Below are 17,266 nucleotides of genomic sequence, written 5' to 3'. Positions count from 1 at the left end.
TTCAGATCATAACATAAATTCTGTTCTTTTAAAATATAACTAAATTACCATGAGAAAATCATTTATAATATCATGCTCCAAATACACATTATGTAATAATTTTTACCTCTCCGGGAATACCTCCATCACTGTGATTTCTCACAAAGTTGGTTAGTGCCCTTCTAGCAAACAAACTACTTCTTCCAATCATTTTTAAATCACTATAAATTTAGAAAAAAAAACTAGGAAATTCAAAATTACCCTTTAAAAAATGGGTTCACGATGGGTTTTCAATAAAATTGACGTTTGACAGTTTGACATATGATACATAAAAACAGAAGTGTCTAGTAGTGATGGGAATAATCGAATTATTTTCACCATCGAATAATTAGTAATAATTCATATTTCACAATCGAATTAATAATTCGAATTATTTAGTAGTATTATAAATTTAACCTAAAAATAAATTCGGTAAAGGTGTGGATCCGGTGGCTGACCTTGAAGCCCATATTTGCTGCATTTGATCATCGATACTACGCAAGCGCACATCGTCGATGTTGCCAAATTGCAGTTTATTTTCGAATTATTTGTAGTTGAAAAAAATTTTTTTTTAGTGTTAATCAATAATAATACAAATTATATAATTAATTTTATAATTTCAGATTTAACTTTATATCCAAAATTAAGGTAAGAAGGATAATGAAGATTGTTAAATTAAAGTATTATGAAAAATTATCATTTACGGATTTTTTCTTAATGGTTTTAAACTTATTAGAATTATTTTATTTCTTTCAAGTTATTTGATTTCTAGTTATTTACAGGCAACAATATGTATTGATGTTTTGAAATACTACCATGACGAGTCTTATAGAACAATACACGTCAATGGGAGATAGAGGTAACATTTTACCTATAATGTTACTAATATAATATACTTTGATTATAATGTTTGTATCATAATTTCTTAGAAATATCAAGTTAGTGGATTAATAGCAGTTTTAGACATTTATTTTATCAAAGAGTGTGTTGATAAGACTAAAATAAGCTTTATGTTTTATCTTTTTCTCTTTAGAAGGGAGATGGTTTGTGTCGTACAATACATTACAGTATTTAATATTGTGTACTTTGATATTCTTTTCTTAATTTACTGTAATTTCTTGTTTCCTATAATGCCAAATCTTGACAATATGGTGAAGGTTGAGTTTTGATCTTATTAGTTTTATACCTGTGTTTATACAAGACCAAATTAAGATTTAGTTTGTGATTTTTTTATATTAAGATCTTTCTTATAATATTTGTTATGTCTTAATCTTAATACCGTATGATCGAATAAAAACGGCGTCAACGATGGCTATGAAATGAAGATCGCTGTCATTTTATATATAAAATTATATGGGAAATGTCATCGATCGTCATTTCTAAGCCAATTGGACGCTGTTTTTTTTCGATCATACGGTACTATATTATGCTTTGTCTGGAAAATAAATGTTAAAATATCTTAATTTTGCATATCCTATTCCATCCTTCCATTAGGAAGAATATGGTTTATAAATCATATTTTGCTAAGAAAATCACATAAATTAGGTGTAAGAATAGAGAGATCTTAAGGTAGCAGAAAAAATAATGCAATATATGTATAAGCAGAATTAAACAAGGTAACTGTTAATGTTGCTGAAGCCGATTCTACAATTTTAATTATGGAGGCTAAAAGATTTTTTAAGGCCTCCGTAGTTTTGATGGAATGTAAAAAAAACTATTATGAACATAATATCTATCATGGAGCTACAGCATTTAAAAATTAAAAAAAAGAAAAAACTTGGACATATCCCTTTTAATTTCCCGAATTTTTAAAAAAAGTACTTTTTAAACGTAGCATAATAATCTAGAGCAATTAGATTAATTATAGGAATCTAGAGTTTTATTTCTATTTAATTTTATTGACTATGAAAATACATAATATAAGCGTTTACGTGTTGTGCAAAATATTAAAATAATAATATAAATAATATACCGCGTACTATGATTGAAAAAAAATAGCGTCAGCGATGACTTGAAATGAAGATCGATGTCATTTTATATGGGAAATGTCCTCAATCGTCATTTCCCAGTCAACTGGACGCCGTTTTTTCGATCATACGGTATATATTGACAAAAAACACTGAAAAGCACATATTTATTTTCTACTGAAAATAATTCCAAAATAACTTGCAATCTGGCAACATCGAAGATGTGCGCATGCGTAGTGTCTGTGACTATATGTAGCAAAAACTCGTTTCAAGGTCAGCCACCGGATCCACACCATTACCAAAATATCTAATTATAACTTGTAAATTTTAATATTTTAACATGATTTTAACTACTTTTGAGAATAACTAACTGTTTGTCATCAAGATGACATTTTAGACGGCAACTGACATATATGTCATAATATTTGAATCTTAAATATGTATGTAATATAATTTAAATTACTATAATGCAACTTTATACTAAGAAAACATTTATACATTCACAAAATACAACAAAGTCTAATAATATAGTTTGAAAACAATGAATATTGAATTAAAATTGAAAAAGTTAAGCACGCCTCCTTCTGTCAAAATTAGATAATTAAATTTTCGCAATTTTTACACCATTTGATGACCGGTGGCGCCTCTAGTGTTTGTTCGGGCGGTTGGTCTTTTACTCCCGCTTATGGCCATTAAAGAAAAAGTTCTAAAGGGGGATGTTTTGTGAACATACACTTAACTTTTTAAATCATAGAGGGCGACACCTAACCTGAAAATTTATTTTTATTTTGAATATTTATGGAGATTCTTAACATTTTTTATATTTTTTTAATAACATTTAGAAATTAAAGAGTATTTTCTGTCACAGATAAGCAAATATTTATATAAAAAATCATGTAGACATATGCTGGTAATAATAATTGTATTGTTATTTCTTTATGTTGTAAAATGATATTTCGTAATGAATATTGATAAAGATAAAAATTACAATAGAATGTAGTCAGAAAAATAAGCAGTATTTATAAAGATGTTGTACAGGCATGAGTTTATTTCAAGGAACATTATGATTTTAAATTTAGTTCGCAAATATTCAGTAGATGTTATTAAAAGTAATGTTGATCTTCACTCGCCAAAGTTTCTTGTAAGTTTTTTTTAAACAGTTTGATTTTGATTTAATATTGTAATTGTTTTAAAGGAAAATTATAATTCTATGACAAATCTACTCAGTACCCTTCAAAAAAAGACTGGATCTGTTTTACAAGGGGGTGGAAAAAAGGCAGTCTCAAAGCATACAGGAAAAGGCAAACTATTTGTTCGTGATAGAATAAATCTTCTTTTAGATAAGAACACAGCATTTTTAGAACTATCTGCACTCGCTGCAAATGATATGTACAATGCAAACATTACTTCAGCAGGTATAGTTACAGGAATAGGTAAAGTCCAAGGGTATAGACACTTTTTTTTAAATATTCAGTATTTTTATAATTTGGTTTGTAGACATGAATGCATGATAGTGGCAAATGATGCAACAGTCAAAGGAGGAACTTATTATCCTATATCAGTTAAAAAACATTTAAGAGCTCAGGAAATAGCTCAGCAAAATAACTTACCCTGTATATACTTGGTTGATAGTGGAGGAGCGAACTTACCACACCAGTCAGAAGTCTTTCCTGATAGAGATCATTTTGGAAGGATTTTTTTTAATCAAGCTCTAATGTCATCTCAAGGAATACCACAGGTATAAGGAAATGTTAATAAAATAATTCATTTATAAAAAAATTAATGAAAAATAATATAAATTAGATTGCAGTAGTTATGGGACTTTGTACTGCCGGAGGGGCTTATGTTCCTGCAATGGCTGACGAATCTATAATTGTGAGAAATCAAGGAACAATTTTTTTGGCTGGACCCCCATTAGTGAAAGCTGCAACTGGGGAACAGGTTATTACCAGACAATTTTTCTTTTAAAAAAAATATTTTACTTAATTTTTTAGGTTTCAGCTGAAGAATTAGGAGGTGCTGCTTTGCACTGTTCTGTATCTGGTGTAACCGATCACTATGCAGTGAATGATAATCATGCAATAGAAATAGCCAGATCCATAATTAAAAATTTAAACAAGAAGCCTATCAATTCATTTTCAAGTAATTTTAACTCGCCTTTGTATAGTGCTGAAGAGTTGTACGGAATTATAGATCTGGATATTACGAAACTTTTTGATATTAGAGAAGTTATAGCCAGGTAATATACTTATTTTGCTTATTTATGTCAGAATTCCTCTATGGTTTCCTAGGGGTAAACGGCTGACAAATTTCTGTACACTAATACCACGAATAATGCCAAAAATGCCAACTAATACCACTAATACCAAATTATGCCAACATCTTGTACACCAAAATATGCCAGCGGTTTACTCCTTGATGGTTTCGTATTTCTCTACACAATATCATATTTATTGAAATTATTTTTTTAGAATATTTGATGGTTCTGAATTTGATGAGTTTAAAAAAAAATATGGTGAAACTCTTGTATGTGGTTTTTCTAAACTTTATGGTAAAACAGTGGGAATTATTGGTAATAATGGAGTCCTGTTCTCAGAAAGTGCCTTGAAAGGGGCTCATTTTATACAGTTGTGTTGTCAGAGACGTGTTCCTATAATATTTCTTCAAAACATCACTGGTTTCATGGTAGGAAAACAAGCAGAAACTGGTGGTATAGCAAAAAATGGAGCAAAGCTGGTCACTGCTGTTGCTTGTGCTGTAGTTCCTAAAATTACTCTTATTATTGGAGGTTCATATGGCGCAGGAAATTATGGTTAAAGAGAATTATACTAAATTTCTTCAATCTTATCTAAAAATTATTTATGTAGGTATGTGTGGCAGGGCCTATTCCCCAAGATTTTTGTATATGTGGCCAAATGCTAAAATCTCAGTCATGGGTGGTCCTCAAGCAGCTGGAGTTTTGTCTCAAGTAGCAAGTAATAACAAAAATTGGACCACAGAAGAAAAAGAACAATTTGAAACACCAATTATTGAGCAGTTTGATCAAGAAGGATCTCCTTATTTTAGTACAGCCAGGTAAATAGCAATTTTATTTCAAATATACCTATGAGTTTATTTCAGTTTATACATATTATTATATGTATCAAGTATTATAGTATTACAGTTTTTAACTGTTTCAGAATATGGGATGATGGTGTAATTGACCCAAAAGACAGCAGAAAAATCCTAGGACTTAGTTTGGCTGCAGCTTTAAACAATAAGATTAACAAAACTGAATTTGGTATTTTCCGAATGTAGATATTTAAACAAACATAAATTTCATAACTTGTTTATATTCTTTTTACATATTATTATTAAATATATCGGTATACCAATATATCTAGCAATATGCCATATTTTCAATATAATTATGGTTTACCTACCCACAGTTCCATATACCGTAGTGTCCCTTTTTTCAATAAATCTAAGCTGTTTTTTCTTCATTCTCTTCAGTTTTGTTGTATTTGTTATCACTTGTACCACTTCCGATTTTCTGCGATTTTCCTCCTGCCTCTTTAAATTTTCTCTTCTCCTCTCCTTTTTAAGTTCTTTCTCTTCTTGTTTTTTAGCTATGAGTTCTTTCGTCACCTGTTTTATTTGTTTGAGCTTCTCTCTTAATGCTTCCTTTTTCTCAAAAGAATTTTTCAGACCTTTTGTTTTAATTGATGTGGAAAATTTCTTTCTCTCCGATTTCCAGAATCTTCCAGACTTTGGTTTTCCCTTTATAACAGTCTCTTTTTTAGATTTTCTATAATTAAATACAAATATTCCACATAAATCAAAATTACAATATATTGTATAAAAACATACTTATTCCCAGCTCTTGTTTGTGTATTTTCTTTTACTTGTGTTTCTTTCATATTGTCTGCGTCATTATTTGAGTGCTTCAAGATATCTTCCATACAAAAAATTAAATTGTTGCTTTCATTCTCATTTACCATTTTTACAAAAACTACAATTGTTTTAAGAAATCAATGAAACATGTGCGTAGCTACAATTTCTTTTTAAGTAGTTTGAAACATGTTTGAAACACAGGTTTGAAATTTAAAATGTTTGAAAATAATAGTGCGTGTTAATAACATAACACATAACCTCAAATTCAGGATTGCCAACATGCCAACTCACTAGTCATTAGCGTCTAAGTCCCACTAGTCTACTCAGGCACCTAACCATGTTGCCAAGTACTAGGTCTTAATTTTCACAATATTCAAAGTGAACGTTAAGTCAAATCATCTAGAAATATTGTGCGGCGTTCAGGGAATACAGCGGCTAACCAACCGCCGAGTATTTTGCTCAGCGGCTGACTGTTTTTGCATGTAAAAAGAGACCGTTTAGGGAAACCGCTTACTCAGCTGCTGACCGTCCATGAACGCGCCCATTTTTACTATTTTTTGGGACAACAAACAGCAACATTCCGGTTCCTTAAACGGTCTCTTTTTACATACAAAAACAGTCAGCGTATTTGTGTTTTGTGAGTCAGCCGCCGAGCAAAAGTCTCAGCGGTCAGTCAGCCGCTGTGTTCCCTGAACGCGTACATCAGCGTACATTTACCATCACTAGACGCTTGTCGATTACTCCCGATACTCCCGATTAGTTATTCTATGCTCCCGATTTTTGACGTCCACTCCGTGCAGCCAATCCAGGGCCAATCTCACGCATTTCTCTCGAATCTGGCACCACTGTGACATTTATTTTTCATCCAGTATGTCAATTCAATGTCAGAATGTCATCTAGTATTAAAAATAATAATTATAATTATCAATAATGTATGAATAATGTTTACATCTATGATTATAAACAAGCCATGAAATGATAAACGTGGATAAATTATGTAGCTAATTATCATTAAATTATTTAAACGATTATTTATTATAAATTAGAGTTCTTTAAGAATGTTAATAAACCGTATTAATATAATAGTGACTACTGCTACTAAGCACGCATTTCGCAAATCTGTTGCAAACAAGAATTTTAACTTTCACAATTTTTTTCCTAGCATTCGCTGTTTGTCATTGACTCCTTTGCAGTGGTCTGTTGGGAAAGGCATGAATAAAATGGTAAGATACTCTTTGCGGTTTTTATTCATGATAAAAAGTAGGTGGGACCACCTTAATTGATTTTTCACTCAACAAGTGTCTTAGTTATTGCCTGTTATTGTATTCTACACATATTTTTTTAATGATCTGCTACATGTATTTGTTATAACTTTTTATAGAGCAGTTTTTGTTTGAAAATAAACTTATTTTTCTCTAAAAATGGTAATAAACTATCTGAATATTAATAATAACATTAATTTACTATATTTTTAGTCTGATAAACTAACACAAGAAGATAGAAGTACTAGCTTAGCAACCCTCTTAAGCAAAGGATGGGTCGTACAATCTGACAGAGATGCCATTTACAAAGAATTCACCTTTAAGGACTTCAACCAGGCGTTTGGGTTCATGACAAGAATTGCCCTTAAAGCTGACAAAATGGATCACCACCCTGAATGGTTCAATGTGTACAATAAGGTGAATATTACTCTCAGTTCGCATGATGTGAATGGACTAAGTAAAAGAGATGTAAAATTGGGAAACTTCATTGAAGAAGCTGCAGGAACTAAATAAAATATGTTTATATTGTTATTCTATATCAATCCAAATATAAATTTTTATTATAGGTATATGCTTATAAAATAAAATATGACATTTATCAAGTAAATCTAAGAATATAGTAGAGAACCGCAATTATATTTAAATTCATCTTTATCCGGAAAATTTTCAAAAGAAACAATCTTATATTTAGAATTTAGCAGATCTCTCAGTTGTACACTGTGGGCATAGTCTCTGGTTTCACACACAACTTTTACCTAAAATGTCTTTTAAAGAAATATGTCTATTTAATTTATGTTATTTTACCTCAACGCTAAATACATCTGATGCCACCCATGCCCTTTCATGAATCACATCTTTTATTGAGACTCCAATTGATCCAAAAAGTTTACAGAGTTCTAAAATTCCACCTGGTCTATCACTGACAGTTACTCTACATTTTATCAGACGACCATCGGCAGCTAACCCTCTTTCTAGACATCTTCCTAGGATTGTTGTGTCAATATTACCACCACTTAGAATAAGAACAACTCTGAAAAAATATTCCATATTTACTTCTTTCTCTGGTAGGTTTAAAACAAAATGTTACCTCTTTCCTTTGAATTCTTCCATTTGACCAGCTAAAATGGCAGCCAATCCACAAGCGCCAGCTCCTTCAACAACGCATTTTTCGTTTTCTATGAACCTTAAAATCGCCAGAGCTATCCATTCTTCTTTAACCACGATCATTTTATCAATATGATTTCTGGAAGTCTCCCAAGCGTTGAAACCTACCTCAGGAACCGCCAGGCCATCTGCCAAGGTACCTTCTATGGGTGTGAATACTGGACCGTTGTTTTCCATGGCTTTAGAATAACTTGCACATCTTTCAGATTCAACTCCCTAAAAAAATTGTATTAAGAGTCTATTAAGCTGTACTGTTCGGGTCGCTCTCAGGGGCTGGATAAAGCGGGTGTGTGGCCGAACGAAATATATATTATATTTCAGAAATCTGCCTAAGGCTTAGCACGATCCTGTGTGTTAAGCCACAGCCAAAATTCCAAACACGTGCTTTGATTAACGCTTGATTAAGGTTTGCAGAGCTTCAGCATTTGCCATAAAATAGCAAGGAATTTGTTACAAAACCGTATAAATTATATATCACTTTAATCACAAAACTTCAATCTATTTCCGTATTGTAACGGAATTTTAAATTATGTCTTTATTTTCGAGAAAATTTAGTTCAAACATAAGGAATATTTTGTTGGCGTTTGACCATCAAAATCTTAAAAATAAAGAAGTTGTCTAAAAATGTGCTACAATACGGATATAGTATAATCCTTTATCTATAATTTTCTTCTTCATTTGTGTAAAAATACCTAGCCAGTTTTAAATAAAACGTTAAATGCCGAATGCTTATTTTGCTACTTTTTCGGACTAGTGAAATGGACTCTTAAGTTCTGTACCAAGATCTTATAGGAAAACGTTATACTTACAATTATTTTTATGTTAGGGTTTAACATTTTTACAGCTACAGAAACTCCTGCTAGTAAGCCTCCACCTCCTGTAGGTACAACAATGGCGTCTATGTTCTGAACTTGTTCCATAATTTCCAAAGCTATAGTTCCCTGACCTGCGATTATATGGGGATGGTCATACCCATTTATATAAGTCAAACTCTTCTCTCTTGACATTTTATAAGCAATTTTTTTAGCTTCGGCCATATCATTTCCTTCGATTACAACGTTTGCGTGATATTCTCGGCATTTTTGAATTTTCATTATGGGAGCGATCAAAGGCATAACCACTGTAACTGGGATACCGAGTTGATATCCGTGGTAGCACACTGCTTGGGCGTGATTGCCCAGAGAAGCTGCTATGACGCCCCTTTTGCGCTCGTCTTCGTTGAGCATCACCATAGCATACCTGGCGCCCCTCTCTTTAAAACTAAAAAACGCTCTTTTATTATGTTTTATTTTTCCCTAATTATGTTTTTTTACCTGCCAGTATGCTGTAGAAAGTCCTTTTTCAAAAAAATACTCATATTCGTGAGGTCTGATAAATGGGATTTCTAAAAACACTATATTATACCGTATGATCGAAAAAAACGGCGTCCAGTTGGCTGGGAAATGACTATCGATGAGATTTCCCATATAAAATGACAGCGATGTTTATTTCATAGTCATCGCTGACGCCGTTTTTTTTTCGATCATACGGTATTATCAAAGATAACAGGGTGTAAAAATTAAGAAGATTAACAACATAACAACCATGCAATGATGTTTTTGGAGTTTGTTGCAAAAAAATACAGGATGTCTGTTAAGAGTGTTAAATTGTTGTGAACATACATTTAATATGGTTATATGTATATGTATATTCGACAAATTGTATAAAATATTATTTTTACCCTTATTCTACGGCTATGCCTAAAGAATTTAAGGTACGAAAAATACCATCAACATTATTATTCTTCTCAGAAAGATGGGTGATGCAAATAAACAGAACCATTACCTTAAGATGAAATTTGGAAGAAATAGTCATAAATAGTTGCATCATTTTTAGTTTTCCTTTGTAATTCGTTTACTTTCAGACGCGATGTCTGGTTTCTATTTACTTAAGAAATGGTCATGTTTGTCCCTTTGCAAACCTACCTGAAAATATTATTAAGAAATAGTAGGTACGCCCGTGGATTTTCGGAGAGGCATTCTCATAAAAAGCACGGTCACAGAAGGGACCGGGAACATTCATAAAAATTTTTCATAGACGTAATACTGCTAAATTTATATTTTGTATTAAAAGTTTAAAAATAAAAAGTAATAACAACTTAGTAAGAATTTAATTATAAAAAAATAAAGAATAACATTCCCAACAAGTGGTGATACGAGTCAAATAGAGAACTACAACATTTGGTGGCAGCGACTACAAGATTGGTGACGACGGTGGTCCAATCCAGGATCACGACAAAATGTACAGTACGTCTGTCCATTCTGTAGCTACGGGGTATCCGTAAGAGGGGAAACGATATTCTCCTAAATGTATTTCTCTTGTAAATGTATATTGTAATATTCTCCTTCGATGTTTCTCCTAAAAAAATAGACGACGCGTCCCATCAATAAAAATTCAACAAATTTGCAAGTAGCCAATAAAATGAGTGGGCGGAGCGATTTGCGGTGACGCACTCGTCAAATCGACGTATAAAATATATTTCTGTTTATTTAAATGTTTTTGTCCGCATTCCTTTCATAGACACAGATCCAGCAGATGTACTGTAAGTAATCGTCTTAATTATTTAAAAAAAAAGGGTGGTTAAAAGAAACACTCTCTGTTTTAAAATAAATTAAAAATAACAGAGTTATTTAACTTTAATGGAAAATTTAAAGAATCAGTATTTACATTTTGAGAAATTGACTTGTGGCGTTTGAAAATGTTCTATTCTGAGTAAAAATGACTTTTTGTGCCTCGGGTATACGTATGTTAAACGTACAGCCTCGACATAGAAAGTGTCATTATTACTCCTAATAAAGCAATATACTTACTTTTTTTTTAATTTGACAAAAGTATACTAATTTTTAGCCATCTAGATAAAAAAAAAAACAAAGTATTGTATCAACATATATTTTTCATACAGTGTGGGTACATAGAGGGTACAATTAGAGTATTAGAATTGTTTTGTTTAAGTTTATTGCCCGTACCTGTTTAGTCTCTGGAAAAAAAATTGTTTAACTAACTTACTACTAGACATGGCCTGATTTTTAAAGAAAATCTAAACTTAAGTTGAGTAATCAGAGAGAAAAAAGGTATAGGAATCATTTCACCTTTATATATGGAAGATAATTTGCATCACGCAAGCTAATGTCTGTAAAGCAAATGTTTTTACTAACAGAATTAAACTTCATAAAAAGCTATCGCGTGATCGAAAAAAACGGCGTCCAGTTGGCTTGGAAATGACGATCAATGACATTCCCCATATAATTTTACATATAAAATGACAGCGATCTTCATTTCATAGCCATCGCTGACGCCGTTTTTTTTTCGATTATACGGTTTTAATTTATTCAAAATATTAATCTAAATGCCGTATGATTGAAAAGAAACTGCGTTAGCGGTGGCTATAAAATGAAGATCGCTGTCATTTTATATGTAAATTTATATGGGAAATGTCATCGATCGTCATATTCCAGCCAATTAGACGCCGTTTTTTTCGATATATGAATGAGTACTAGATAAATATTTCACTGACAAACGGACTCCTATCAGTTATGTTTGTCTCCATTGCGACATCAGCTGCTAGTGGTTAAAAATTACGAAATGTTTTCATTTAGATAGCTGAAAATTGCTATGTTTATGAAAAATGATAAAGCAACTTTTCCGCATTAAATTTTTCAGAACTCGGTCAGGAAACTCATTTTTTAGCCATTTATTACGCATTTATTACTTTAATTGTCAAATATGACGGATAACCGAGTTGATGCTGTGATAGTACCGTATGATCGAAAAAAACGGCGTCCAGTTGGCTGGGAAATGACAATCGATGACATTTTCCATATAAATTTACATATAAAATGACAGTGATCTTCATTTCATAGCCATCGCTGACGCCGTTTTTTTTTCGATCGGTATTTGTACTTACCTCGCATGGTGTATTTTTTATTCCCATTCTAATTTTATAGGCCGCAGATGTTATTTCTTCAAAAGATACTTTTACAGGCTTATCAGGGTTGCACAAGGGATCGTCTACCATTTCTTCAGTGTCCTAAATATTACAGAGTAACAACATTTTATATAAGGTTTTATATAGATTACTTACATTCAGAGAATTATTAAAAAATGCCATAATAACTTTTTTTATTGGCCGATTCAAATATATTTTTGCACTGTAAGCGACATAATATGGAGCCTTACATGGGGTCTTGATACTAAAATAATTAAAGTATTTTCACAACAATAATGGAATAATATACATATAAGACAAATAACATTTTTTCATTATTACAGGCCTAAGATAAGAGGAATTCAAAGGTTATCTTGTTTGTTATTTTAGATGTTGGTATGGTCTTATTGTTCATCAATTATTCGTTTTTATTTCTAATGCCTTATTATACGGTATTATTAGAAATATTTATATTATTAACATTAAATACCCTATGATCGAATAAAAACGTCAGCGATGGCTATGATATGAAGATCGCTGTCATTTTATATGTAAAATTATATGGGGAATGTCATTGAGATGTCCATTTCCTAGCCAACTGGACGTCGTTATTTTTCGATCATACGGTATACAGGGTGGTCCGAATTGTATTCAGGAAACTTCGGCAGCATATTTTGCACATAAAAATAAGTAAAAAAGTTCGTATAAACTTATGCTCTAAAATGTTTCGTTTCGGCCCTAAAATGCTTCCTTCGATACAGGGTGTAGAAGTTTCATTTTTATTTCGATTTTTTCGAAATAATTTTTGAACTAATGTCGATATTTGGATGAAAATTGGTATCTGGGGATTTGTAAATGAGAAATTTCATTTCGATGTTAATATGAGTCCTATTTGTATGGGGCGCCACGTACATGTTTTTTACGGTTTTGAAGAATAATAACTTTTCGTCCGTCCCTGTATACACTACTGATTGAAGAGGAGATTAGAAATTCAATATGCTAAGAAAATTCGAAAAATTTTCATGGCTCTGTATACGAAAATGCTTTTCGTGGTTTTTGATTTATTGAGAGACACAACAGTTTCAATAAAAACTATTTATTTCGCACATTTTTTCAACCTCGACCGGCCTCGAAACTCTTGGCGCGTCGTCGTCTTCGAAGCGAGTCGTTAGGCTCCTCCTTCCTACTACTTCCTTTCCGCTTTTCCCGTCAATGCAAGGCGCCAAATTTGAATTATAACTAGGGAGGAGCATATTTAGTGCTATATCGTTATACGATAACAGCTCATATTGAAATATTGAAAAATTTTTAGTTCATCCTCAATTAAATATGAAAATAATGTGGATTTTTGCCAATATTGTGAACCTATAACTTTCGATTCTTTCTCGTGATTTCTTCTTCTTCTATTAGCAAGGAGCTCAAAATTATTTCTTGTCGAGAAATATTAAAAAACACGCTTATCACCGCAGAGAAGACCCCGGAAGCGACTGATAAAAAATTCGATTGGCAAATACGGGTGTAGTAGGGGCAAAAAGAAACAAAATAGCGAATAATGCGGCGCGTTCGGTAGGGCTCACTGTGCGCGACAAGAAAAAAAAGTGCGATTCGTGCGGCTCTGGTCAATGTGCGCGTACCTTTAATAACCAATACATGCCATCAATGACAAAAATTAAACATGTTCACTAGATAGATATTTGAGTAAATAAATAATTTTTGTAACATTTTGATACCAAAGGTTCAACAGAAGCTGTTTTAAAACACAACTGTCAATTTTCTCGTAATTTCGTAATTTTTAAAAAATCTATATCGGTTAAAACGAGTTGATGCTAATGGTTCTACCGAAACCATATCATAAATTTCCAAAAAAAAATTGCCATTTGGAAAATTAACATGCATTGATTATTTCAAATACAAAGATCTCTATAATCGTTATTTGTAGTAATTTTTCCCAAGATACCTTTTACGTTAAAATGACGAGAAAAACTATATCTGTACTTAAATAAATTTAATATTAACTAGAGTGGGCCTTTTTTTGTTCGTTAGGCAAATTTGTATATCTGTAAACCTCAGTTCTGACAAATTTTCTTGCAGTGGCGAAATACTCATATAGGATTTTTTGGAGAGATGAATCCGCCACATAGGTATAGACATTTTTTAGAGTGGGCCTTGCCTTGCATACCTTTTGTTTTTAATTTAATTAATGATTTAAAATCGCGAAACTTCTAGAAAACTTACAGTTAGGTTTTAAAACGGCTTCAATCTATGATACTAAAATGTCTCGAAAATTATTAGTTCAGTCAAATATCTTTCTAATGAAAATCTTTAATTTTTGTCATTGATAACATGTATAGATTAATAAGAATCCAAATATCTCGAGAACGGTTGCCAAGAGATTTTAGAGTTGCCAATTTTACCAAGAGACATTTTTTACGGAGAAAAAGGCACAAATATATATATTTTTTTATTCATTAATGTAATACAGGGACGAAAGAAAAGTTATTACTCTTCAAAGCAGTTAAAAAATGTAGGCGGCGCCTCCTACAAGTAAGAGTTACATATTGACATTGAAATCAAATTTCTCATGTTAAAAAACGCTCGGATGCTAATGTTCATCCAAATACCGAATATAGTTCAGAAATTATTAGGAAAAAATGGAAATAAAACTGAAATTTCTACATCCTGTATCTCCGAAACAAAGCATTTTAGGACATAAGGTTGATTCTTACTAAACCTTCCGTTTCCATTCCTTATCCGTGCCGTATTTTTATTGTATTGACGCTATACGTAAGCTTCCATTCTGTATCAGTATCAGTTCTACACTTTTTATTGTACAATTTAATCATTACGAAAGTTTGAAATTGTATCTTTTGAAAAATTGTATCTTTTGATAAGGTTAATAGATTTAATTAAGAGGTGAAAAAATAAAATGTTAACAACGCTATTTCCGATACGCTTCAGTCCAACCGCCAAAAAATGTATGGAAGGAAAGGATATGGAACAGAAGGGAAACGGAACGGATAGTGTGCAGTGTCCTATTCATTTACATGATATAATATTTTACGTAAACGGAAGGGAGCTGATATGGAAGGTATAGGCTTGGTGCATTCTCCGCCGGTGCTGCCACCGCAGGAGAATATCGTAAATAAGGAATACATACAAATATTACAAATACACGGGTTTAAACGGCGAGTAAACGAAAAAATTGGTATATAATTATTCAAAAAGTGTTAGAAAGTATAAGTTGTGGAAATTCTAAACAAAAAAATAAAAAGGTAAATATTTTGATATTTTCAGAAGGTCTAACTTGCATTTTTATTATTCCAATCAAATTAAAAAAAAATTAGATGAGTTCAACTACGGTAGCGAGCATAGTTTTATTACCGGTTTTGCTAATGAGGCATAATTGGAGCTATTTCGGCTATAACGAAAAGGTACATAATAATAAATAATTGTAGAAGATGCTCATAAAACATTTAATCACTAAAAAGTATACCATTAATATTGCAAATTATATTTCATCCTCTCATAGTATATGTCTATTTAATGTTTTCATCTTGTAACGAGCACTTTGTTTACTTGTTCCGTCGAACCGCTTGAATCCATTTTTGCTATGGATCAAATCGGTGTAAGAAATTTTGAAGCTATAAAATATTGTTTGGGAGAGTTGAATATCCGGGAAAGTTGAGTTATTGAATGTTATTGCATCCAACAACGCCCTAATTACGCTCTCCTTTACGCGTTAACATTTTTTTGGGCAATTTTATTAACATTTGAAATTGTCACAACACAACAAGACGCCTAGTTCGAATTCTTTTTCATTTATTTTTTTCTACCCGAAACAGCCTTACATCACACAAACCTCGTGCCGGAGTTTTTTATAGTCTCAATAACTGCACTAGCAAAAAACTAAAATACTTAAATATTATGACAAAACCCCGATTTCAATATTTTAATGCGATCGACATGACGGAGGCGTGAACTATATATTGATAATTTCTGATCTCGGCCGTAGAGTGCGCTGCGGTCGGAATTTGTTGAAATCAACTGAAATGTACCAAGCCTATAGTGAGAATCAACCTTTAAGTTTATACGAACTTTTTTACTTATTTTTATGTGGCAGAATACGCTGCCGAAGTTTCCGGAATACAGTTCGGACCACCCTGTATAATAATGTGATAAATTCAGTTTTGCTATTCACATTCCTGATTTAACTTGCAAAAAGAAAATAATTAATATGAGTAAAATATATGCTATGTACTTACATTTAAGTTGACATCATCGTCACCTTCAATACTTGAAGGATACCTATAGTCCATTTTTTTCAACCAGATTTTGTTGACCAAGATGATGTAAATACTACTGAATTTATAGTAATGTTTAATGATAAAGTGGACCAAGAGCAAAGCCAAGAGGCAGGCACTGTTATCTTATCCTTATTGTTGCTCAACGGAAATAAAAATACAAAACGTGCCTGTTTAATTTATTTTCGAATGACGATAATCGGATTTTAATGATTTTGGGTATTTACATAAAAGTATTTATCAGGATTGTAGAATTTGTAAACAAAATAATGCTTTAAAAGATAATATTTTATGGTTTGAATCCTAGCTTTTATTTACTGTAAATAGAAATTATATAGGGTGATTCACGGCGATCGATGGTACGTTAGATGTTTATGGAGAACCGGTGATTATGGAGAACCGAATTTTTTTGAAAATTTGGATTTTTACATAAAGGCACCTGCTACATCTTTCTAAAATATTTTCAGCATTACAGTGTTGCCGCATCATTTGAAAAGTGGTAGCATCTTATTTTAAATGGAACACTCAGTATATTATTACATTTTTGGAAACTACTTTCTTATATCCAATTTTTCTATCATACTAACCTATACCTGTCTTTAATAGTTTTTCAGATAAAAAATAAAACGTGTAAAATTGACAAAAATATGGTCGTGAATAAGCATTGGTAAAATCATAAATTAGACATTTTTAAATTTTGATTATAAGTTAACGAAA

At 31.8% G+C, this 17,266-nt stretch overlaps 4 protein-coding genes across 6 annotated transcripts; 2 read left to right on the top strand and 2 right to left on the bottom strand.

The window, feature by feature from the left end:
• The first annotated feature begins 2,728 nt into the window (after positions 1-2,728).
• LOC115878346 (probable methylcrotonoyl-CoA carboxylase beta chain, mitochondrial) lies at positions 2,729-5,380 on the top strand. Its single transcript, XM_030894811.1, has 8 exons — positions 2,729-3,126; positions 3,181-3,431; positions 3,483-3,723; positions 3,789-3,926; positions 3,980-4,224; positions 4,457-4,797; positions 4,853-5,060; positions 5,165-5,380. The coding sequence occupies exons 1-8, from the start codon at positions 3,013-3,015 to the stop codon at positions 5,280-5,282; spliced, it is 1,656 nt and encodes a 551-aa protein (XP_030750671.1). The 5' UTR covers positions 2,729-3,012; the 3' UTR covers positions 5,283-5,380.
• LOC115878350 (coiled-coil domain-containing protein 86) lies at positions 5,300-6,159 on the bottom strand. The gene is made up of 2 exons (XM_030894817.1): positions 5,835-6,159; positions 5,300-5,772 (listed from the first exon to the last, which is right to left on the bottom strand). The coding sequence occupies exons 1-2, from the start codon at positions 5,963-5,965 to the stop codon at positions 5,400-5,402; spliced, it is 504 nt and encodes a 167-aa protein (XP_030750677.1). The 5' UTR covers positions 5,966-6,159; the 3' UTR covers positions 5,300-5,399.
• Positions 6,160-6,433: 274 nt separating this feature from the next.
• LOC115878351 (probable pterin-4-alpha-carbinolamine dehydratase) lies at positions 6,434-7,727 on the top strand. 2 transcript variants are annotated; one of them, XM_030894818.1, is made up of 2 exons: positions 6,434-7,081; positions 7,334-7,727. In XM_030894818.1, exons 1-2 carry the CDS (start codon positions 6,917-6,919, stop codon positions 7,631-7,633), a joined length of 465 nt encoding a protein of 154 aa, XP_030750678.1. In that variant the 5' UTR covers positions 6,434-6,916; the 3' UTR covers positions 7,634-7,727. The 2 variants fall into 2 exon arrangements, with proteins under 2 accessions (XP_030750678.1, XP_030750679.1); XM_030894819.1 differs by lacking the exon at positions 6,434-7,081 and adding an exon at positions 7,115-7,282 and having other exon boundaries at positions 7,334-7,722.
• Positions 7,638-16,725, bottom strand: LOC115878347 (L-threonine ammonia-lyase). Of its 2 annotated transcripts, XM_030894813.1 has the most exons (8): positions 16,511-16,725; positions 12,405-12,513; positions 12,228-12,350; positions 9,598-9,668; positions 9,094-9,544; positions 8,208-8,500; positions 7,925-8,150; positions 7,638-7,875 (listed from the first exon to the last, which is right to left on the bottom strand). In XM_030894813.1, the coding sequence occupies exons 2-8, from the start codon at positions 12,429-12,431 to the stop codon at positions 7,729-7,731; spliced, it is 1,338 nt and encodes a 445-aa protein (XP_030750673.1). In that variant the 5' UTR covers positions 12,432-12,513; positions 16,511-16,725; the 3' UTR covers positions 7,638-7,728. The 2 variants fall into 2 exon arrangements, with proteins under 2 accessions (XP_030750673.1, XP_030750672.1); XM_030894812.1 differs by lacking the exon at positions 12,405-12,513 and having other exon boundaries at positions 16,511-16,706.
• Between the last annotated feature and the right edge of the window lie 541 nt (positions 16,726-17,266).

Source organism: Sitophilus oryzae, unplaced genomic scaffold (genome assembly GCF_002938485.1).
Source record: "Sitophilus oryzae breed Bouriz unplaced genomic scaffold, Soryzae_2.0 scaffold_1508_pilon_pilon, whole genome shotgun sequence".
In the NCBI taxonomy this organism is placed as follows: domain Eukaryota; kingdom Metazoa; phylum Arthropoda; class Insecta; order Coleoptera; family Curculionidae; genus Sitophilus; species Sitophilus oryzae.
The sequence above is the reverse complement of the archived record's forward strand: the minus strand, read 5'-3'. Positions and strand labels throughout refer to the sequence as shown.